General features: G+C 36.8%; 1 protein-coding gene across 4 annotated transcripts in view; it reads left to right on the top strand.

Annotated features, from left to right (window-relative positions):
* CAP2 (cyclase associated actin cytoskeleton regulatory protein 2) overlaps window positions 1–25,621 on the top strand; it is a 157,729-nt gene that overhangs the window by 12,336 nt on the left and 119,772 nt on the right. For all 4 annotated transcript variants that reach the window (XM_069092464.1, XM_069092463.1, XM_069092466.1 and 1 more), the window contains exon 2: window positions 20,568–20,689. In XM_069092464.1, coding sequence (XP_068948565.1) covers window positions 20,569–20,689 — 121 coding nt within the window. In that variant the 5' untranslated portion in view covers window position 20,568. The remainder of the gene's footprint in view (window positions 1–20,567; window positions 20,690–25,621) is intronic.

Consider the following 25,621-nt stretch of genomic DNA (forward strand, 5'->3'; position numbering starts at 1 on the left):
TGGACTTAAGTGTTCAAGAGAATATTTATATTTTAAAAGAGGGACTCCTGAGCCCAAATAAATATCTAATTGGTAGAATGCCAGAGCATTTATTTTTGAGCAGAGAAACTTTTATTAGCTATTACTTACATAATCTAGATAATGCCTTATCCCCATTTCTAATGGCTGATCTGGAAAGTAAAGGTCAGCAATTTGGCACCCTACTTCTTAAAGGGTTGCTGACCTGATATGAACAAAGCAACCATTCATTTAATAAACATTAAACACCCACTGTTATGTGTCTAATACATTATTCTAGATACAAAGAGAGACACAAGTTTAGATAAGAGACAGTCCCTATCCTTATGGAGCTTAAAGTCTAGTTGGAAAATTAACTATAATAAAACAATATGAAACCAATATATATGTTAGGTTAGTGTGAAAAAAAGTAATCCCTCATATAGGGCCTTAGTCATTAACTTGGCCATGGAAACTACAGATTTCATTCTGACATGCTGGGTTTATCAACCCTGGTCTTTTGATTTGAAAGAACAGTAACCCAAGAACTAAATTTATTTTTTTATTTTAATTTAATTTTTAATTTGTGGAATAAAAATTATTTTTATAACAGTATAATTTTTAAAAAGATGGTTTGCACATGAAAATATAAATCTATTATGTATGACTTGCTATTCCTTTTAAAGAACAGCATTTATAAAAGTGCATATACTTCCTTTTTTCAAATTTGATAAAGCAACATTAAAAAATCTTTTGAAATGAGGCAAAGAGAGATTATGCTATGTTTACAAAACAGGTACTAGTTTTCTAGAATGAAAATAGAAATGATTAATATTTCTATCTAAATGAATTTTATAATAATGCCTCAATAGTTCAGATTTACCAGGGAAGAACAATCTCGAATCCAGGGGGGGAAATGACCTAAAAAAGAAAAGATACATATTGCATTCAAAAGCATTTATCAACAGAAATTAATGGCCAAAAATGTGTTGCCAAGCAGTCTCACTGCTTTAATTAGTATGTAAGGATCAGTTGTATTTAGTACATTGTGTCTTGAAAGGAATTAGCAGATAATACTGACTCACATTTCTATAGGACTTCAGTATGGCAAAGCCCTTTCTCCATGTTGCAGTGATGGTGTGCTATGGGGAGCAATTTGTCAACCAGTCTTATTCACTCCGACTCTGTTACTGATTCATTGTTTAGACAGATTTCTTGATACAAACATTCTCATTCAGCCCTGGAAATGGTAACAAAAGAACCTATAATTCTCTACTTTTTTTTATTTCCAAGCCCCCAACCAGAGACATTGCTCTGGTAAAAGCTCAGGCAAAAAAAAAAAAAAGATCCTCAGGCAAAGCATCTTAATTTTACATGTCTGTCTCCTCTCCTGGGGTGATCCCTCTCGTTAGACTTCTCTTAACTGTATTACTGATAAGTATGCCCAATCTAGAAAGTACTTGTGCCTGTAACTGGTGATAAAGACAAAGTAAATATATAGAACAATAAAAGGTAAGCAAACTTTTAAGGAGCAGACTTTCCCATGCCCAAAGAGAGAGTCTTCAGGTTCCCTTGAAGGAATCCAAGGGGGGGGGGGTTTATACAATTATCCTCCCCATTTTACAGATGAGGACATTGAGGTTCAGCTCAGTTAAGTGACCTGTCCAAGTTCACATAGTTATTAACTATGAGGATACAAACCCAGGTCTTTCTTAACTCTTAAGTCATGTACACTTGCCATACTACATTAGCTTTATACACCATGACATTTATATACCATGTTTCCGTCATAACAGATGTTTGTTCTCTTGTATTTAGTTAGAGGTGTAAGAACTGGCAGTCTTGTTAGTCATCTCTCAAACAAAATGGGATTATTGATACCCTTGTTGGACTGTTCAGTTTCCCTTTTAGATATTTCTCTTTTGACCGACATACTTATTCTTAGTTTTCTCTTTTTGAAGACTCAATAAAAATTAGCCCTTTTTATTTGAACACACATGCACAGCCACATAAAAACCATTACACATGCCCTTTAGATTTTAAAAAGTGATGTTATATGCATTAGCGCATTTGATCTTCAACAGCCCATGAAGCAGGTAGCGTAAGAATTCTATCCCCATTTTGCAAACTGAGGCTCAGATCAGTCATATGGATAACGAGAGGCAGAGCCAAATCTATTTATGCCAGCCCCAGTACCATGTTCACTGATTCAGTCAGATCCCTTTGATATTGAAGAAAACTCAGTAGAAAGGGTTGAGGTTGTTTTTTTTTTTTTCTTCAATGACTATAAATATTCTATCAATTTTCGGCTTCCTTTTGCTTGTATACATTCATCCTAACATCTTTCTTTCACCCATGCCATCTAATTTCTCTTCTATTCTGCTGTCCTAAAGCCATCTAATTATCATTTGAATGTTTCTACCTTCAAAGGCACAAACCATCACCAATCAGCCTGACTTTTGTATTTCAAGTTTAATTCCAGTAGTACTGTCTTATGCCCCCGAGGATATTCAAGAATTGTTCATTTGCTTTTAAAGAGCAGAACAAGTTCACGTTTTCACTAAGGGAGTCTTAGGCCGAAGAAATCACATTGACGCATTAAAGTAACAAGAACCATAAAGATTTTCCCAATCTATGAATCTCAGATTAATACTGTAAATATTTGTTAAAAATGCTTTTCTGCTAGGCCTCCTATCTGGCCAATAACAGAAACTATTATCATGGGGCAGCTTTTGGATGGTAGAAAGAATGGAAATACTCATTTGTTCTTACTTCTTAGCTCTTTTGTATTAGTTTCATTAATGACTACCTCGCGGATTTGGCTAAAATGGACCTTCCTAACCAAGAGCTGTGAGAGCAGTATATTCACTAAAATGGTTCTCCTTATGCACACGTGTGCTTGGAATATGAACAAAGGCTTTTTTCAAAACCAGACTATTTGGTTATATGAACTCATAAATGACATCCTTATTATACTTATTAAGTAATTCTTTTTTTTTTTTTTTTTGCTTTTTGGAGGGCAGTTGGGGTTAAGTGACTTGCCCTAGGTCGCATGGTCAGTTTTTGTGTTAAGTGTCTGAGGCCAGATTTGAACTCAGGTACTCCTTACTCCAGGGCCGGTGCTCTATTCACTGTGCCACCTAGCCACCCCCTATTAATTCATTTATGATTACATTGCTTTGTTATATTCATTGTTCTATAACAGTAGTAGTTATCATATTTATAGCACTTTAGGGCTCACAAAATAGTTTGCTTATAATAACTTTTTGCGGTCAGTAGTACAGGTATTATTTTTTGTTTGTTTTGGGGATGAGGCAGTTGGGGTTAAGTGACTTACCCAGGGTCATACAGCTAGTGTCAAGTGTCTGGTCAGAGGCCAAATTTGAACTCAGGTCCTCCTGACGTGAGGGCCGGTGCTCTCTCCACTGTGCCACCTAGCTGCCTCAGTACAGGTATTATTAAATTAAGTTACAAGCTTCTGGCTAAGGCTCACATTCCGATCTCCTGACCTTAGCTCCTTTTTTTAATCTACCATGTCACCAATTTACATGTAATAATAGTGACTGATATACATAAAGTGCTTTGTACGATAGAATATGAATATGAAGCCATAACATATTAGCCTCATTTTAAAGATGATGAAATTGAAGCAAAATTCAGCAAACTGTATTAAATACCTACTGTATGCAAGAGACCAGGGGACATAAAGAAAGACAAAATTAAAAAACTCTTTTTGTCCTCAAGGAGCTTTTGTTTCACAGTCACACAACTAGTAAATGGCATTTTGGGACCCAGTCTAGTCTCCTTTTGACTACAGCACAACTATTTGAGCCTTATAATACTCAGTGAGGTAGGCAGGAGTGAAAACAAAAGATCAAACAAATAATTAGCATTTATTAAATGCTTACTATAGGTCAATCACTCTGTGAAGGTAGGAGAGTTCAGTAACCAGTGGTAGATTTGGGACTGAATCTGTCTGACTCTCCTGGACTTGTGGTTTCATTAATCTAGGGAAATCTCAGGTGAAGAAACTCCCTCTACCAATGCAGGTTGGCATCTTTGCTACTTACCTTAAAAATGCTTCTTTGCTACTTGACCTAGAGAGCTGCCTAGAGAAGGTAGCTGAGAAATTAAGTGACTTGCCCAGAGTCACATAGCCAATATGGACCAATGCTAGATTCATTCTTTTTCTTTTTTTTAATTTTTATTTTTAATTTATGGAATAAAGCAAGTATTTCCATAATATAGTATGATTTTTTAAATGATTGCACATTAAACTGCAAATCTATTATGTACAAATTACTATTCCTTTTAAGTATGTAATAGATTATATACTATAATAAATCATGTAAATTTCCTTTTTTCTCTTTTTTCCTTCCCTCCCCTCAACCCTAGAAATATCTGCCCTTAAACACAAATAGGTATATGTGTATGTGGATATGTGTAAATTATTATTTATAAACATTATAATATATGTTTACCCAGCTATGCCTAGCTTCAAGGCTGGCTTTCTACCCACTGCTTTGCCTCTCTTTTTCTTACATAGATACATCCTAAATAATTCAGAGATTTTTCTTCTTTATGCCATCCTACTCCCATTCTGCTCATCTTTTCTGTCTCCTCTTCATCCCTTAGAAAAACATGAACACAACACATAGGAATGCTATAAGTTTATCCTTTAGAGGTAGAGAGGACATAATCTTTCAGTTCATTGTTTAAAAAAGAAAGGGGTTAATGAAACAGAACAAATTACAAAGGTGGAATTGGGAGTCTAGAGACATAAAAGGAAACATGAGGGATCTATAAAGAGGAGGACATATGACCTGTCTGCACCACCTGAGCTATTTTTAGTCAAGTGACCATGTTTGCACTTGTTTAAAATCTCCAGAAGCAAAAATTGCAATGCAATTAAGAATTGAACCGTGGGGAGGGGAAGGTATATTTGCTTGAATCAGTTATTACTTTTTTATTTAATTGATATGATGGGTTTAAGATGAGGTTTTGTCACTAAAGCTAGAGATTAGAAGAAAGTTCAGCATACTTTATTTCCCCAAAGACAAGATATATGGCATACTTAACAATGAAATGACAAGTTTTAATAAAATAAATTATTTCCAATAGGACTGAGAGTAATAACTTGCTCTTTGTGGAATGATAACCCTTTATGCATTGCAACCAAGGAGGCTTTTGACTTGGGGATTGGGGAGCAGAGGGGGGGTTGACCTATGTGGAGAGGCCTTCAAATCTGGTCTATGGGTGGGGCTGTTCAGTTCACCATCTTTCTAGAAAGGATGATGGTACATCAAGTATTCATTCAATCTACCAGAATTTATCTATTGTGAAATGGTGTTGAGATCTAGGCATGTAAAGTGGAGATAACTCTCAACTTGGAATCCAGAAGCCCTAGATTGGAGATCTGTCTGCCATTTACTTAATATGTGACTGGACTAATCACTTAACTTCTCAGGGCTTCCTTGTAAAATGGAGATAGCAATTGTGAATTGTGAAGTATTTTGTAAATGTGAGCTCATTCTCATTTTTGTTATTCTTTCACAAAAGTGCTACCCTGATGCTTCCTTGTCACATGGAGATAAAACCTTAGGTTTTTGAAGTCTGTGTCAATGGAAGAAAAGCTTGAGGAGAGCCTGCTTACATGGAAGGACTTTAAATGAGGCCATAGGAATGGACTAGGTCTCTCATCTCTCAAATATGACCCTGTCTCTCCTCTGATACCTCCACCATTCTAGTACAGTCCCTCATCACCTCACTTGTGGATTATTGCCATGGCCTGCTGTTGAGTCTGACTGTCTCAAGTATTTCTCCACTCCAATCCATCTTCTATTCAGCTGTCAAAGTGATTTTCCTAAAGTGTACATCTGATCATGCCACTCCCCTATTCAATAAACTCCACTGGGTCCCTGTTGCCATCAGGATCAAATACAAAAATACTCACAGTCCTTCACAACCTAGTCCCCTTCAGTCTTAACAGTCTTCTTCTGCCTTACTCATCACTACCACATAGCCTTTGGTCCAGTGACATTGGCCTCTTTGCTGTTCCATGAACACAATCCATCTCTCAACTCTGGGCATTTTTTTCCTGGCTGTTCCTAATGCCTGGAATGCCCTTCCTCCTCATCTCCATCTACCTACTTCCCTGCTTCTTTTAAGTCCCAGCTAAATCTCATTTTCTACAAGAAGCCTTTCCCAACCATTCTTAGTTTTAGTGCTTTTCCTCTTTTAATTACTTCCTGTTTATCCTCTATATAGCCTGTTTGGACACACTGTATTCGCTTGTTTGTTGCCTTGTTGCACTGTGAGCTCCTCCAGGGCAGGGACTGTCTTTTGCCTCTTTTTCTATCCCTAGCATTTAGCATAGTCACTAGCACATAGTAGGTACTTAATAGATGTTTATTGATTGAATGACTGCCCCAGGACCATCCAAGCTAAATATGAAGAAATTCATAACCAGAGGATCAACTAATAGGTGTTGACTTATCTTGGCCACAGAAATCCATGAAGGCTTAAAACAGAACAAAACAAAACATCATCTACATCAGTGTAGGAAGTATTAATGAAATCACAGGTCCAGAAGTGTTGAGTGTTATATTTATTATCATCACTTATTATGTGCAAGAAGTTTATAGAGAATGCCAAGTTAAGACACAGTCACTGCCCCCAAGGAGCTTACACATAGATACATAGATGGATCAATGTGGATACTCTTTCCAGTGGTACATAATACAGATCTTCCCACATCCCCATGTCTTTCCATCGTATATTATTTTTATCCATGTATTTTTATAAGTTTTTCACTTAGAACCACCTAAAGCATTGAAGGTCTTTAACTGGTTCTTATATCTCAAGAGAATCAGTGTATCATATGAGCTGCCTATGTGTTCTCACTCTCACTACATGAGCAACCTACCTCTTTTTCCAGACATAGAGCTTCTTAATGATGTCCTTTACACTACTTCTTGAATGCAGGTCATTAATTCTAATATGATACAGCTTATATACACTGTCCATGGGTCTTGTATTGCCTTTTGCATCCCTGGTAATTGTGATTATTATGTATTCCATGATTTAGATAATCATATAGTATTACCATGATAATATTGGTATCAAAGATATGGGATATTATGTCATTGATCAGCTTAAGATCATTGATAGCACTACTTAAAACCCCAAATGTGGTCCAACCCAATTTCTTCCCAATAATAAATTCCGAACCTCTAATATGAATATAATAAGGGGAAAATAATCTCAATTTTCCCCCCATTTAATGCACTGCCCATCCAACTGCATGTAATAATCTGGGAAATATGCATTTTCATACACTTTGTTTTTCCATGTGGTTGATTATGGATTTCACTGAGGAGGCTTTGAAGAACCTCATCATGTATATGTAAAAGCTCTCTAAAATGAATAGAAGATACCTTTCATTACCTTAAGTGAGCACGTATCTCCGAGTTTCATCCTGTCCCATGAACTTGTATAGTTTTAACAAATGCATGAGAGATCCCTTGTTTGAGGACAGCCTTTAATCATAAACAAAAACTTTCTTGTTCTCTTACCACAATTTTATCATATCCTTGATATGTGTATACATCATTCTCACAAAGACTTTTGTAAAGATGAGAAAGTCGGCATATGAATAGTACTTGCTGATGTCTTTTCATCATTTCATTGTTTCTAACTCTAATTCTGTTTCTCTCATTCACCTTTTATTTTTAAAAGTCCAAACAAAAAATCAAATTTTGGTAATCAAAAATATATCAATAAAATATGTTATTTTTAAGATCATATGTACTTTGAAACATTTTCAAAATCAATACCTAAGTGCCTGTAAAATCATTTTAAAAATCAACACCTAAGTATCTTTAAAATTATGCCAACTCAGGTATGGCTTTCTCCTCTATGTGTACTTGCTGTTCTCAATTTTGTCTCCATAACTACCATTGTCACTTTACCTAGTACATCAGATGGCAAAACCTGAATGGAGTGGTTGTATTTTCAAAACTGATATTAGATCATTGTACACATCTGACAGATTCATTTTATTTCATAACTATTCAGTGTTTTCCTTCTGATTTCATCTACAAAGTACCGCAAAGTGATTGAGATGAATTTCATTCCGAAACGCTCTACAGATTGGTTTTCTGCTCAACTGCTTTTTGCTGTTTTGTGAAATAATATTGTTCTCAGTCTTCTCTTATCTTCTTTCATGTTTTTCAAATGAACTTAGACTCTATGTCAGTGTTTACCTTGGGTATCATATTGATCTGAAGTAGTTTCTAATATATTTTGGTATCCTCATTTTGGCAATTGTTTTACATCTATCAAATTTCTCTAAGAAATGGTGACAAAATTAGTAGCTTCCCATTTTTCATAATCAACAACTTGCATAAACAGTTCAGGTTGGAGATACAATAATCGTACCCTTTGTCTTCTTTTCATCATTATCCTTTCTTTGAATTTGGTATTTCCTTTGACCTTGCTTTAATCAGTAGATAATCCAACCACATTCTTTCAACTGATGCTGAAATGATTGCTACATTTGGTAACCACTTGTTTCTAATCTATGTAGATACAATCCATTTCATTTTTTAAAATTTTATTCACTGTATATGACTGATATTTTCCAACTCTATTCTTGAAAAAAGTATTTATCTTGTATAAATATAAGGTTTCTGAGTAGTCTACAAACATTTGGACTCTTTCCTTTATTGATCCTGAACCATATTTTCTTACAGTTTTTCCCCCGAGGAATCCTATGATCATAGGTCTAGAGCTGAAAGGGACACCCTTTATTGTGCAGATAAGATCTAAAAATGTCAAATGACACTTCTCTTATGTCTGATTTTGGCTTGAAGTCACTGAGTATGAAGTGAAGTGGTGAAGTACTTTGGAGAATCTTACCAAGGACCAAGGTTCAATGTGTTCAGTTATTTTCAATTGTGTCCAACTCTTTGTGACCCCATTTGGGGTTTTCTTGGCAAAGATACTGGAGTGGTCTGCTGTTTCCTTCTCAGCTCATTTAACAGATGAGGAAACTGAGGCAAATAGAATTAAGTGACTTATCTAGGGTCATACAACTAGTAAGTCTGAGTTGGAATTTGAACTCTGATCCTCTGGACTCCAGTGGCATTACTCTATCCACTGTTCCACCCTGCACTTAATAGAATTGCTTTATTTCTTTATCTTCTGCAACAGATGCTGGAAAATAAGTTTCAGTTATCTTCATGGTGATTTGTTTGCTTATATTCATCACAAATACCTAGAAGATGAGATAACCAAATGTCCCACTAAATGCCATTTCCTATTGCTTTTGGACTCACTGACAATTTCTTTATTCTGCTCTCCCAGGAGAACCTAGGAACTTCACTTTGTCCTCTGTTTTTACTCATAGTGAAAATGTCGATATGTAATGAGAATAATACTATATTTGTGTTTCAGTAGTGAAACTACTGGTTTCTCCAGTAGAATGTCAGCTCATTATAACACATTAAGAGTACCCACACATTTAAATTAGTTTGCATATGTCTAATATATAATATTAAACTTTAAAAATTGAGTTTTAAACTGGCTTATTTGACTGATATGAGTCCAAGTTAATGGAAAGGTCTTTTCACCTCTTCTGCTCAATTGCTTGACATTAATATGTTTATATTAATAGTTTCAGTGTTTGCGTATTTAACCTTAGTCCCCAGAGAAGTTTGAGAGCCAAGAGTGCCCTCTCAATGGGCAAGTTGTAGAGGCCTTTGGATTAGACTCCATATGGAGCACCTGTCTGTTACGCTATGGCTAGAGACTACAGAGACAAAAAAAAAAACAAACCACATAGTCTACACATATCCTTTGAACCTTTGTTGTTCAGACTTGTGCAGGAATTTCATAACTAGTTCATTATTTTGTCAAAGGAATCAGATGTTTCATCTTCCTTGCCGAGTCTAGGATATCTTCCATTTCCCTTCTCTCACTCTTGCTTCATCTGTTTGGTTTTCCTTGAATCTATGGTAGTTATTGACCCTCAGGGACAACCTCACCCTGGTTTTATTTTTGCATCCCTGGTAAAAGAGAATTTGAAATGTGGAGTAACGAATTCAATCCAGTCAAATTCAGTTCAGCAAATATTTATTAAGCACCTACTACATGCAAGTCACTGTGCTAAAAGTGTTGGGGAAAGGAGTGTAAATGAAATAATTCCTGCTCTCTAAGAGTTTACATTCTGTTTAGGGTGTGTACACAAGAAAATAAATACAAAGTAATTTCTAGAGGGAGAGGGTAGAGAATGCCAAACAACTAGATGGAATCTGAAAAGAAAACTTTGGGGGAAGCTGGGGAGTCTACCAAGCTGAGGGGAAAAGGGAGTACATTCCAAATATGGAGAACCCCTTGTAAAAGTGCAGGAAAGCAAGAGATGGTGATTTTAAGTACACATTTTGTAACTGTCTCTTTACCAAAGTAAATTAATCTCTCTTGTTTATGAGTCTTCTAACTTCATAAGATACATTGTTGTATTGTAATAGTTGGCCTCCCTCCCCAGAATTTTTTTATGGCTTTGTGGAGTGGTTAGAAATTGTTTCCAAGGTACTTGGGTAACTTGCAAATGTGATGTACTTTAAAAAAAATTTTGAAATCATACAGGGAAAGGAGCTATAGAAGATCCAAGTACTGCTGAGCCTAGTAGTTCACATGATTGTTTTAAGAGGAGAAAAAGAAGGCCTTAGAGGTTTTAGGAAAGGGAAGATTGGCAACCCTGAGAAAGAATGCCGTCCTGCCATTATGCAAATTAAAGCACTACGCAAATGTCAACCATTATTATTGCAGTCATGCTGAAGAAATAAATGCTCACACAAAAAATTGCAGGATCCTGAGCAGTATATAGTTAAGCATAATATCAGATGACCACTACATGCAATGTACAGGCAGAAGTTGTACATTTTGAGAGGAAGTTCTGAATTTTGTCTCTTTGCTCTCTGTTTTCAGTTTCCTAAGGGTTAAAAAAAAAGTCACATGAAAAGCTGTGTTAGCTAAAGGCCACAGGGGCCCCTGGCTCCAAATGTACAGTTCTCCTTCAGGCATAAATCTAACTGAGAAAAGGGAATTTTCTCCCCTGCCTGATTCCACAAGGATCATGTTGTTGCCCTTTTCAGAGTGGGAAGGGAAGAATTAGAGGAACTGTTTGTAAGATGTTGAGAAAACAGGAGGACGCTTAGGGTTGAAGTGATTTTCTTTAAAATCCATTATTTGAAATTTAAGTTTTATAATAGCTATTACCAAGAAGCCAGTAAAACAAACATCTTTGCATGCACTTTTTGGGGGGAGGCGGGGAAGGGAAAATTGTTTTAGAAACAGTACAGCTGATCCAAATAAAATGGAAGGTTAAAAGAACCAGAGAGTTTTGACTTAAATTATGCTACATGACTGGCTATTTATATTAGTCAAATTGTTTGATTTCCCAAAGCATAGCGTATGCATATAGTATACGGGTGTTCCCTGTATCCAGGGAGGACACAATAAAAGAAGATCTTAGAGATTAAGAAAATACCTTCTGTGAGGTACCACAAAGCATTACTAAGGGACTTTGAGCATCCCCTTCTCTGAAGAGTTAGAAGAAGAAAGGCACCTCTCTCTCTATCTGAGATTCTTTAAGTAAGCCAAGTTTGGAAGCAGTGGGACAGGCTAAGTTAAATAATCACCTCTCCAAGTTCTTCTGAGACTGGACTAACCAAAGATAACTGTCTAAATCTCCCTGTGATTTCCCCATAATTTCTTTTTAAAATAATATTTAGTACCATTTTTATTATAGTAGGTCAGAAATATTTGGCATATTAGTTAATAAACTTTTATTAAGCATTTACTATATTCTTCAGAAATATTTGGAGTATTAGTCAATAAACTTTTATTAAGCATTTTATTTCTTATTTATTCTATATAGAATATAGTAAATACTTAATAAAAGTTTATTGACTAATACTCCAAATATTTCATTATCCAGATAGTTACTTTTCTTTCACATATTGACCTACAGAAAAAGTTTAGAAACTCAGAAATGCATAACATATGTATAGTATTATATAATATAAACATATTTTATCTTTTACTCCCATAATAATTCAGACTTCTTCTCTCATGAAGGGAGAACTAAAAAATTTTATGTGGATTTTCCAGATTACAGGGTGCCATACCCCTAACCCTCATAATATGGAAGGGATAGCTACCTGTATTTGGGGATGGACACCACTGGCCTAGATGACTGGGTGGATGATGAAGTACAAGTTCAGAAAGGATTACGGTTCAGAGAAAAGATAATGGGTTTTGACTTGGACTTATTGAAATGTCTTTGGGACATCCAGTTTGAGATGTCTAAGAGGCAGTTAGAGAAGTGTGGCTGAAGTTCAGGAGATAGATTAGGGCTAGATATATAAATCTGAGAATCATCTGATAGAAATGATTGTTGAAATCACGGGAGCTGATGAAATCACCAGGTCAGACACTACAGAGCAAAAAGATAAGGGGACCCAGATCCTATGGGGACATTATCCACTGGTAATGGATACAATGTGGGTGAATAGCTAGCAAATGAGACAAGAAGTAGCAGTCAGACAGATAGATGGGAGGAGAACCAGTAGAGAGCAGAGTCACAACAACCTAGAGAGGAGAAAGTATCCAGGAAGGGATGATCAGCAGTGTTGAATGCTGCAGAAATGGGGCAGCTAGGGGCGGCCAGGTAGCACAGCGAGTAAGAGCACCGGCTCCAGTGTTGAGAAGACCTGGAGATCGAATCCCGGGTTCATTCACTTAGCACCCACCCAGAAACACCTGGCCATGTAACCTTGAGCAAGTTACTTAACCCCGATTGCTTAGGGGCGGCCAGGTGGCTCAGCGAGTAAGAGCACTGGCTCCAGTGTCGGGATGACCTGGATCAAATCCGGGCTCAGATACCCAACACCCAGAAATAATAACTGGCCGTGTAACCTTGAGCAAGTTACTTAACCCCAATTGCTTTAAAAAAAAAATAGAAAGAAAGAAATGGGGCAGCTAGATGGTGCAGTAGATAGAACACCAGCCCTGGAGTCAGGAGGACCTGAGTTCAAATGTGGCCTCAGACAATTACTACTTACTAGCTGTGTGATCCTGAGCAAGTCACTTAACCCTGATTGCCTTGCCTCAAAAAAAAAAAATGCTGCAGAGAATCAAAGAAGATCAAAATTGGAAAAGGCCATTTGATTTGGCAACTAAGAGATCATTCTAAACTTCAGAGAGAGTAGTTTCAATTTAATAATGAGGTTTTAAAATGTTGAGAAGAGAGTAAGAGTTTAAAGGAGAGTAAGAGGAGAGGAAATGTAAGCACCTTGTGTGGATTGTGTCAATAAAAGCATGTAATTGATGAGAGACAAGTTGGAGTTATCATCTTTCTCTTTTCCACATTTATGCGCCTAGAGAAAAGATCTGGAGTTCCCACGTTGTAGGGAAATGTGGGTGTAAAACTGCCACTATGGATGCAGGTAAAAATGTTGTAATAATTAAGAACTAAGGAGTTATCTGAGTCTCACAGAGAGGTAGGCCAATTTCATACAGTGAACATTCTGTTCACTATAGTATGCTACTGATCTGTGTCTGACTTCCCTTAAATATCTCTGATCTAGGGCTATGATTTGGTAGATTCAGAAGGAATACCACTTATCTAGTACTTTCAAGAGGGAAGGTGACCTTAGCTTACACTTGCCAACTTAGCCTCTTCACTGGCTATATAAAATACTATCAGAAATAGTGAATTGAAAAAAACGGGGAGAAAATTTGTAACTCAAAATCTGGCAGAAATTAATGATGTCAATCAGAAGTTAATAAAGCATTAAAAAAAAACAAAAAATAAAAAAATAAAGAGAAAGAAAAAAAGAAATAATGAATTGAATTAGAATGCATCTAATGGTGGCCATCTCTGGGGTGGAAGGAAGGGAAAAAATAAATTTACATGATAACTTTGTTGTATATTTAAAATGAATAGCAAGCTATACAGAGTAAATGAGCAGTTTTGTGTGCAATCAACTTTTTTGTTATACTATGTTAGAGAAATGCTTGTTTTATTCCATAAATTAAAAATAAATAAATAAATAAGTGAGCTCCTTGAGGGCAGGGACACTTGCTTTGCCTTTCTTCACTTATCAAATCCATAGCACAATGTGGGCATATAGTAAATGCTTAATAAATGTATGTTGGCTGATTATAAAAAAAGGAAAGAAATAATGAATTGTGAGTAAACCCATTTATCCAAGCAAACAGAAATTGGAGAAGGTATATAGATGAGAATATACCAGAATGAAGCAAAATACATACATAGAAGAGTGAATGAATTCTTTAGCTGAAAGTGAGATGAGACTTTAGCTCAAACCAAGAGAGAAAGCACAATCTTGTCTGAGGGGCAGATCTTCCTCCACAGGCTTTAGGAAGGCAAGCTAGAAATAAGGAGCATATCAAACAGCTTGCTTCTCCTGTATGTCTGCAACTTCCAAAGCCTTTTTTCCCTTTAACATCTCTCCTGAAAAGGCTCTGGAATCTGCTGAGAAGCTGTGATACCAGTTCTACCCCTTTGTGCAAGTATTAGGTGTCCCCTCAGTATTCTTTCCAACAATTAGGAAACACTTCTGCAAATACAGCAGCATGCGGAACACCTGAAATTCTCTTGGAAGCCAGGTTACATATACAGGTGTTGAGAACTGCCCAGCACCCTTTCAGTTCTCACTCATACCACGTCCTTCTACAGGAGGCCTTACTCTGAGATTGTTTTTTTGCTTGAACAAGTCTATTCAGACTTCTCAAACTGAAGGAGAAGGCTACTTCAGCCCTTGTTTCTGGTACTGTAATGTCTTCTCTTCTTATATCAACTGGGTTTTCAACCTGGATGCCACTACCTTAATTCGATTTTCACTTGTTGCTCAGCTGTCCATCTGGCTATGAGTGCATTGTCCATATTGCCTGTGTGTACCCTACTTAGGATCTCTCTCTCTCCTCTCTCTGTCTCTCTCTCACTCTCTGTGTCTCCCTCCCTCCCTCCCCAGCACTTGAACCCACAACTCCCTGTGGCCCCAGCTGACAGAGTCTGGAAGACGTATGTTTAATAATGGTCATTAGCAGTAAAATATTACATTTAAAGCTAAATGACTATCATGACTAATCATATGTTTGAGTCTTTAGATGACAAGGATAGAATGGAATCAAGATGCAATTTCAAGCTAAATATTTTTATCTCTTTCCATGTATCTTGAGGGAATTTGGGATATAAAGGATTATATTCATGTCCCAGATGGAGGTAGAAGAGAGATATAATCAGAGGACTTTGCCGCAGCACCAAGAAATTTCACTTATGCAAACAGGAGGGGTATATGGTCAGAAACCAAGACAGAGCAGACATTACACAGAATTAATTATCCAAGGCTTGTATAATATTAGGAAGTGTTAGATCTCAGAAAAAAAATTGATCTGGTACAGAGAAAAAGAAAAAGGCAAACTTGGACAAGAAAACTAAACAAATGATTTTTCTTAATAATTGTGGTTCAAAAACTGTTCTCAAATACAGACAAAAAGACATTCTACCAAAGTCCTTTTATGAGCCAAATATGGTCCTAATACTCCAACCAGGGAGAGATCACATAGTAAAGGAGAACTACAGACCAATTTCACTGATGAATATTTAAACAAAAATTGTAAAAATCCTTGCAAGGAAATTAAAGTGGGATTTCATTTCATGACCTGTAAATTGGCAAAGATGAATCAAAACAGGAAAGAGTCAGCTAGTGGGACTGTGCACACCATTATACTCTCTGCAACACTCTCTGTAGTAGCAAAGAACTGAAAACAAGATGAGTGACCGTCATTTGCGGAATGGATTTAGAGGCTGTATTATATGAATGTAATGAAATAGCATTGTATAGTAAGAAATAGCAAATATGACCAATTCAGAGAAACGTGGGAAGATTTCTATGAACTGATACTATACTCGATGCTGTGGCAGTGAAAGGACTTGGCATGAATATACGGGGGAAGAGAACTGGGTAGTGAGAAGCAGCAGGGTACCTTGGTTCTTATCCCAGCTCTGCTACTTATTACCTGTTTGACTTTGGAAAGGCCACTTGACCTTTGGAGGCATCATTTCCTCTCCTATAAAATGAGAGAGGATGGGCTAAATGACTTTCCAACTCCATATCTATGCTACTGGGATCTGAGAGCCACAGAAAGAAAGCAGATGTTGAATCCAGTCATGATCACACTGAGCATACAGAGATACGCCTTTCTGTAGGATTAGTATATCCTTCCATCTGTCTCTCTGTGGAATATGTTTTTGGCTTCCTATGGGTACAGCTGCTCTGCAGTATTCTAAATCTAAACTGGAAACCATCTCCAGCCCTGCTATAGAATAGACTGTACATTTTTTACCTCACAGAAAGATATAACCACACAACTGCCGTTGGTATTCCTCATTCTAAATTATAGAAACATCTGAGTTTCTAGAGGCCCCTCAAATTTCACAGGATTATAGTCCTCACTTGGATAACTTGTCTGTTCCCCCACCCTACTGTTGTTTATAGACCCTGTCATGTTTTTTACACAGAGAGTTCCTATTAAAGATAGTGAGGGCCTAACAGTGTGGCTGACTGTCTAGGGTTCCAACATACCAAGCAAGTCCTGAGCATGAGATGAAACAAGTGTTCCCCAAACAGCTGGCAGTCTGAGCTTCTGTGGGTGGTTGATGTTTTGTGGTTGTTGACTGGGCGGGGACGGGGCAGGGCAGTGGAGGGTAAGGGGAGGTATTCTTCCTATAAAAATTAAAGGTTGTATTTTTTCCCCTGTCATGGGCTAGCTTTTTGCAGCGTTTGTCAGGTTAAGCAATGGAGTTCAAGCAACTGCAAACAGATGGGCAACTATTAAAAGATTAGAGGAGCTCTCGTCATTTTTCCAATGATCTTCACCTGCCCACAGATACCCGTTTCCCTTTCATAAAGTTTACGTAAAAGATTCAGTTATCTTCTGTTTTAAAAATATATATATATATTTTTCCGAATGAGACTGAAGCAAAAGCTCTGACGTGTAAAGGGAAAGAATAGACGAAGGAACTTTCTAATTCTGAATACTCTTGGGATAAGATTCTAATTTCAGCAACGCAATCTGCACTGGCCCATATTTTGAAAGCCTCACTACCACATTTGCAGAGTGTAGGACTTTTCAAAATAGATAGTGATATCCACCATTCATATCTGATTACCTTCGGGCTCTTGGTCAAGAAGGAACAAAGTCGTATGTGTGTTTCATAAGTATAACCTTGCTTTTAAAAGTGCAATTATAAATTGTGGCCATAGTAGTTGAACTAAATGGGAATGTAAGACCAGTGGAATAAAAAGTAGAGAGAAGTGTATCTGTGACTTAGTTCCTGGAAGAAATTTTTAAAAAACAAAACAATTTCCATCCTCTTGCTATGACTCCTGAATTTTGACTCCAGGGGACAGACAGACCTTTCAGAATAGTGCCAGAATGCCTCATTTGCTTCAGAATGAGACTTTACACCCATGGTGTCAAATCAAATAAAAGCAGGGGCCACTAAACCATACATAAAGATCCATGAAGGCCACATTTTGACCTAGAAAACCACAGTCATATTTTTCACGTTATATTATATTTTTATTTATATTGTCAAATATTTCTCAGTTGCATTTTGATCTGGTTCTGTTGCAACACTCAGTAATGTTGTGGGCTGCATGTGGCCTGTGAATAATGTATATGATACCTTTGCATTACACCATTTGTGAAAGGAAATTTCTATGTTCTTGAAAGTGAGAAGCACTCTCACTCCAGGCTTTCGTTGATATAAGGCTGTTTTTAATGTCTTCTGGGTGGTGACCTAATTCCACTGACCTGTTAGATTCCCCAAGGTTTCCTTATTGAAATAATTGTTAGGACCAGCATTTGAAGGTCCCCACCTTGTCCACTATTTAAATTTTGGGAGTTTAAGATGTTTTTAGATGGGTATTTAGTGTCTTTTTTTCCTTACAATTCTTGGTCAGCGACGTGCTCAGTTTATCTTTATGGGGATATTGGGCACCCTCAAATTCTTCTATCTCATCCTGATTAAAAACCAGTTTTTGTTTAAAAACCAACAGCATTGTAAAAAAAAAAAACAAAAAGAAAAGAGAAAGAAAGAAATAAACTACTTTTGTGGGTGTTTTAAACCAAAGAACTCATTTTTATCAGTTATTTAAAAATAATCAAGCAGGAGGAAGAATGTATACAATCTAATAATGCATTAAAAAAAAATCAGTCCCTGGAGACATTTGCTTCTATTTACATTCTAAATGTTCCACAACTAATGGATCCTGTAAGTACAATTATTATATTAGCTCCAGTTGCTATTGGCTGCTTGGTTTAATGTATTTTATTAAACTTGAGGGTTACCAGCTGGTTTGGTGTCTCTTGAGGACTTACACTTAACAGAATGATTTATTAGAAGCAACATGAATGCACTCCTTATCAATTAGCAAGACAAAATATTTGTGACACTGCTTCTGAGCTAGATGTCTGACTGTTTTGAAATAAGAGGTGAACACAGGTTTGTTTATGTGACAGTGGCCAAATTGGATGTAACTTTGACTGGTCTGCTTTGCTACAGTCTGATAAAGAACAATGTTTTCTATTACACATAGGATTATGATTATTAGCTGTACTAAAAATAATCTTTTGATCTTGTCCAGTTTGGAAGTAATGGTTTAGACAAGATCATTTTGCTTTTTTCATAAATTGCTAAAGTACCTTGAACGTGGTCATATCTTTTATTTGTAATGAGAAGCTACACTTGAAAGAAATGGAAATAATTCCTGTCTTATTGAACTGAACATTTTCAGGGATAGGAGATAAGAATAGGGACTAGACCTGTGATTCATTGGTATGGAAAAATTCCAGATGAGGGAATTGCCCACTAATAGGGGTCAGCTCCTTTTCCACTACAATTTGCAGTCTTAGAGTTGCCTTGGAAGAGGTCTCAAACTAGCAGCCATCCTGCAAAACTCCTGAGTGCTACCAAAACCAGATGAAAATGTAATTGGGAAATGTTTAACAAAATAAGTAAAAATACTATGACACAATGTTAGCTTGTGGTTTCCTAAGTCATATGTGGCCAGATTCATTTCTATTTGAGTTTGACACTACTGTCCTAGAGCAATTTAATGTACTTGCTAAGAGGTGGGACTAACCATGTTCAGACAGAAAGAAACTGAGGCAGGTGATCTTTTAGTAGAATAGATCCTGAGCCTAGATGATTTTTTAAAAATTCCTTTGCTGACCTTACTGGAGAGGGAAATATATGATGTTACTAGATTAGTTAGTATAAATTTAAAGAAAAAATTAAGCAAATTTCTGCTCAACAGTCACAAAAAAAAGTGTCAATATACATGATGTAGTCAGTGGACAAAGAAACAAAAACCTGGGGCCTAGTACCAGCTCTCACACTCTCTCACTATCTTTGTGGTAGTGGCTAGTCTCAACTTCTCTAGGCGTAGTTTTTTTCATCTGTAAAATGAAGGGATTGGACTAGGTGATTCCCACTTCCCTCCCAACTTTCAATTTCTATTCTTTTGACATCAATGTAGGAAATAATAACAACAAAAGTAGTAGTAGCAATAATAACCATTGATATAATGCTTGAAGGTTTGCAGAATGCTTCCAAAGCATTGTGTTTTATCCTCGTGACAGCTGTGAGGCCTAGATGTTCTTGTTACCCCAATTTTGCAGATGAGAAAACTAAAGCTAAGAAAGGTTAAATGACCTTCCCAGGGTCATACATTTAGTAAATTTTTGAGAGGTTTTGAATTCTGGTCTCCCTGTAACAAATTTTATGTAGCTGCAGTTGAGACTCTTAGTGATTGACTGTAGATAAGTTGCTAATAATCTTTTTAAAAATTGTAGATGTGGGGATTTTTTTTTTTGCTTTTTTTGGAGGGGGAAGGTAGGGCAATTGGGGTTGTAACTTGCCCAAGGTCACATGTCTAGTTTTTGTGTTAAGTGTTTGAGGCCGCATTTGAACTTAGGTCCTCTTGACTCCAGAGCCAGTGCTCTATTCACTGAGCCACCTAGCTGCCCCATAGATGTGTATTTTTTTTAAACTGTATATGTCTTTAATTTCAAAACACTTTTTATATCATAGACCTCTCAGGCACCAACATCAATTCTTTGTTCAGCAATCAACCTGATGCCTGTTAGTTCTATAAATAATACTGAGAAATGCTGTAGGTGTTGGCTGCCACATACTCAGTAAATAGAAATTAGTCTATAATGGAAAGTCATGGCAAATCAAGTAAAAACAAGTATTTGGTAAAATGGTGAGTAATATGACTCACTTGGGCCAGGTTGATAGAAAATGGACTAGATATTCCACATTTCCCCCCCGCCCCAATTCAGACTTTTGTGCTCTAAACCGCACATTTTCTGAGTTCTGGTTGTTTTTCTCACCTTTTAAATCCTATTCCTCATCAAGATTGATACTGCATCTGTTTTTGTTAATTTAATTTTAATTTTATTTTCAGAATGGCAGAAACACAGGGATTGCTGGAAAGGCTGGAGAAAGCTGTAGTCCGCCTAGAATCATTGTTTTCAGAGTCAACTTCACCTCATGGAGAATGTGGAACAGTGAATGGAGTCAATGGAGGTAGGACCAAGGGGTATCATTGAATTTGTATCCTATAATATAAATAGGTATCTTTGCTACCTCATTTGAGAACTGAGCAATCAGCCTTACCTTACAACTTATTCCTCCTCTTTTATAATGAAACAATTGAACAAAAAGCCTGAAAGTAATTTCTAAAAGAAAAAAAACAAAAAAATTTTTGATTCACTGAAGGAAGTGTCTCTATTAGAGACTGTTAAGAGCATGGTCAATTTTCTAGACTTTTTTTTTCTGTTTTAGTGTGTGTTTTGTATGTTTGTATACATACATACATACATACACACGTATATACATATTCTATATGGCACTAAATATAACTTCTGAGGAATTTTTTTAAAAAGAAAGAAAAGCTTTCTAGAAATTTTCTAGAAATAGTTTTCTACATTTTAAATTTAAAGAAAACAAATCATTAAGCTTAGGGGCTACAAGCTTCTGGGAGTTTAAAAAGTAACTACCTCATACAGGCTTCAAAATAAGCACAGACTTCATCCCACTTTTCCCTTTTTTCAGAAACCCTTCATGTGAGGGTAAATGAAGAGAAGATAGATTCCTTATTCTTTCTGCATAACCTAGACTAGATTACTTAGAAAGCACTTCAACATTACTTTTAGTTGACCCTGTGAAGTTATTTTACTCTGTGAGCAAATATGCTATCAAGATTTCAGGGCTTTAGGTCCCTTTAAAAAGATGAGAGAAAAGGGGCGGCTAGGTGGCACAGTGAGTAAAGCTCTGGCCCTGGAATCAGGAGGACCAGAGTTCAAATCTGGCCTCAGACATTTAACACTTACTAGCTGTGAGACCTTGGGCAAGTCACTTAACCCCAATTGCCCTGCCTTCCCCCCTCCAAAAAGCCAAAAAAAAAAGAAGAGAAGGATCCATACGTAAAGAAATATTTTTATCAGCTCCTTTTGTGGTTGCAAAGAATTGGAAATAAGAGGATGCCCATCACCTGAGGAATGGCTGAAAAAATTATGCTATATGAATGTAGTGAAATACTTGTTTGGTTCACAAGAAATGATGCAAAAGATGGTTTCAGAGAAACATGGGGAAAACTTGTATGAACTGATGCAGAGATAAATGAGCAGAACCAGCAGAATAAATTACACAAAAACATTCATGTTAAAAGGAACAATTTCAAAAGACTTAAAAAGTCTGATCAATACAGTGATTCCAAAGGACTACTAATGAAGCCTGCTACATACAAGCTTTCCTGAGAGAGAGGTGATTGACTTGGGTTACAGAGTGAGACCAGTAGTTTTTTAGACATGACTAAAGCTGTAATTTATTTTCCTTGACTATGCGTGTCTGTTTACAAGAGTTTTGTTTTTATTTTTTTCAATGGGAGGAGAAGAAAAAGAGAGAAAATAGAATTTTGCTCATTAAAAACATTAAAATTTTTAAAGATATATAGTTCTTTTTAAAAATTGTATTATCTTTAATAATATGATAAAGTATTTTTCAGATTCTCTAAGTCATTACCAATTTTTTTTTTTGTAATGCTTCCTTGTCACATTTTAAATTTCTTCCATGTCATACCCACTTGGAAATATTTCAGGCTATTTTGGATTGAGAAAAGCAGTGGGGGTCAAAAAAAGCTTTCACGGAGCAAGATTTATGTTAGTGCTTCTAGAATTTCAGACTTACTTAGCCCTGTGCCTTGTATTACATGCCCAGAGACAAAAATTACTGTGTGAGCGCAAATGTGCAGGCTCATTTTTTTCTTTATTCTGAACAGAATGAAAATAGAAATGGCTTTGAGAGAATTGAAAGGGAATGTTGTTTAAGGGAAATCTGCCAGGATCCCATAAGCTTTCTCTGCATCAACTGAGACATATCTGTGGTTTCATTTTAAGTGTCGTTTTGTTAGCTACACAGTTGGTACATGAGATTCATTAATCTGCACTTGTAAGAAAATATTTTCATGTTGTCTCATACTCAGCATGTTTTGTTATGCTGCTATAGACTCAGGTGATCACAAGACATTTCTCTAAAGATAGCTGACTACAAATGACCAAGAATACCAAAAAGGAGAAAAAAAACTAAAGTTCAAATACAAGATGATTCTGAAAGGCCTTGAGGAAGATGAAACTTCATTAATTTGGACCACACTTAGTCAAACAGGGACTGAGCTGAACTGAATTTTTTCACTCTCCATAAAAAGAGGATTTACTAAGGAAAATAATAGATTAAACAAAATATTAGGGTAGATGTTTAGACTCTGATTACCCAAGAGAACAAACTGTTGTAATCACATTATGTATAATTGGTAGACTAAATCATTCTCATCTATTCATCAAAACAGGTTTCTTAAGGACAACTAGGCAACAGTTTGTTAGCATATTTACTCTATGTATTTAATATCTGGCACTCCAACTCCCCAGCATCTTCCTCAGAGACTTCAATATTTTAATTGCTCTGGCATCCTGACCAAAGAGTTCCTTAATCTTCTTAATCCCAACCACCTCCTCTCCTCCAACGTCCTATACTCCATTTCAGGTCACCCCAGCATGGTCATACCTTAGATCTCAGCATCTCAGAATTGTACCACTTCCAGCATATAGAAGTTTTGAACTCTGCTATTTTCCAACCATAACCTGCTGTCTTTCTACTTCTCCCACTTTCTTAATCACAATGCCTTTGTCCCTATTGTGACCTTTAGTATTTTCTCTCATCCTTCTCTCCATCTCCATCTCTCTGACTTTCAGTCTTTCTGTTTCTAACTTTTTCTGTCTCTGTATCTCTCTGTATGTCTCTCTATGTCTCTGTTTACATCTATCTCTGTCTTTCTGTCTCTGTTTATCTCTCTATATCTGAAGAAAGAGAGAGGACAGGAGAGGAACAGACAAGAGAGACACAGAGTTATTTTGGCTTCATTTGACTCCATACCCAGCCTTAAACCTATGGTTTGCCACTTCAGTGTTAATGCTCTTGAAACCCTTGCTACATCTGGAATTTGCAAATAAAGTGATTAAAATATCCATACCTTTTGACTCAAAGATTCCACTACTAGTCATATACCAGGGGACAGTTAGGTGGCACAGTAGGTAGAATGGTGAGTTTGGAGTCAGGAAGAGGTCTGTTTACCTTAGTTTCCTCATTTGTAAAATGGGGATAATAATAGCATCTACCTCCCTGGGCTATTTTGAGGACCAAGTGAGATAATAATTACCAGGCCCAGCACCAGCTGTTATACTCCATAAGAAGAATGCTCCATATTTACCAGAATATTTCTAACAAGACTTTGTGAAGTAGCAAAGAACTGGGGAATGGCTAAACACATTGTGGGACATGAATATAATGGAAACCTGGAAAGACTTATATGAACTAAGGTGGAATAAAGTTAGCATAGCCAGGAATACAACCTATAAAATAACTAATATAGTATAAATGAAGAACAACCAGACAGCAATCAAAAGCAAATGCTAACAGAATTTCAAAGAACAAACATGGACCTAAAGATGGGCTAGAAGAAGACACCTCCCCATCAACTCCCTTGCAGAAGTGTCATTTAATAGCCGTGTGACCTTGGGCAAGTCACTTAACCCCAACTGCTTTGCCTTCCCCCTTCCAAAAAAGCAAAAAAGAAGTGAGAATTCCACGGCTCTTTGCATATATTTTCAAATATTTTTCTGATGTATGATAAATTTTACTAGCTTTTTTCTTGTTTCTCTTTTTCTTTAAAAAATATTTTGTTATGTAGGATGGCCATCTAGGAGTAAGGAGGAATATTGGTGGAAATTTGGGGATAACAAAAGATATCATTGGGGGGGCCAGGTAGCACAGCAAGTAAGAGCACCGGCTCCAGTGTTGGGACGACCTGGGGATCGAATCCGGGCTCAGACAGTTAGCACCCACCCAGAAACACCTGGCCGTGTAACTTTGAGCAAGTTACTTTACCCCAATTGCTTAGGGGCGGTGAGGTGGCTCAGTGAGTAAGAGCACCGGTTCCAGTGTCAGGATGACCTGGAGATCAAATCTGGGCTGAGATACTTAGCACCACACCCAGAAATAACTGGCCATGTAACCTTGAGCAAGTTACTTAACCCCAATTGCTTTAAAAAAAATATCATTGAAAAAAATTTTTTAAATCCCTTGGTACTATGATCATTCAAAATTCCAAACCCAAAAATCTTCATCCATTGGAAACCTTCCCTATCTGATTTTTTGCTCCTTCTCCAAAGCTTCTTATAGTCATTAAAAAGGTCATGAGATCAAGTTGATTTCACCTTCTAGAGAATTGTAGGACTTTGCCTCATCTGGACTCTTGATGCTGCTCAGTAATCACAGAAACACATGTTTTTATAATTGTTAAGATACCTCAGCAACCATCAAGTCCCCAGAAAGAACACCAGTGCAACTGTCTGACAAGTTATCATCCGACTTTTACTTGAAGATTTCCACTGAGGGAGAAGATTTTCCTTAAATCTAACCTAAATTTGCCTTTTTGCAATTTCTATTTGTTAATCTTAATCATGCTAAGAATGTGGCAAAATTTTTTAAAAAGCCTGATGACTAACATGACAGCCCTTTACTTCACAACAGCTATCATGTGCCCCCACCCACACTCGGAGTATTATCTCCTCCAGGTTATACTTATATGAGTCTTCATGTGGCATAGACTCAGGAGGCCCTTCACCATCCTGATTACCTTCCTCTGGTTGCTTTCCAGCTCATCAGTGTTCTTTCCTAAACCAAAGCACCCAGAACTGAGTACAATACATCAGATATAGTCTAACTATGGCACACTACAGTAGAACTATGACCTCCATATTCCTGGAAGTGATATCTCTCTTAATGCAGCCCAAGATCTCATTATTTTTTTGACTGCTACATCACATTTGGTCACCTAAAACCCCCAGATCTTTTTCGAAGTGCTATCTAACCATGCCTCCTCTTTCTTGTTCTTGTGAAGTC

The sequence above is a fragment of the Petaurus breviceps genome, unplaced genomic scaffold, assembly GCF_028583685.1.
Source record: "Petaurus breviceps papuanus isolate PSGF00001 unplaced genomic scaffold, PetGlider_PUasm1.0 190, whole genome shotgun sequence".
NCBI lineage: Eukaryota > Metazoa > Chordata > Mammalia > Diprotodontia > Petauridae > Petaurus > Petaurus breviceps.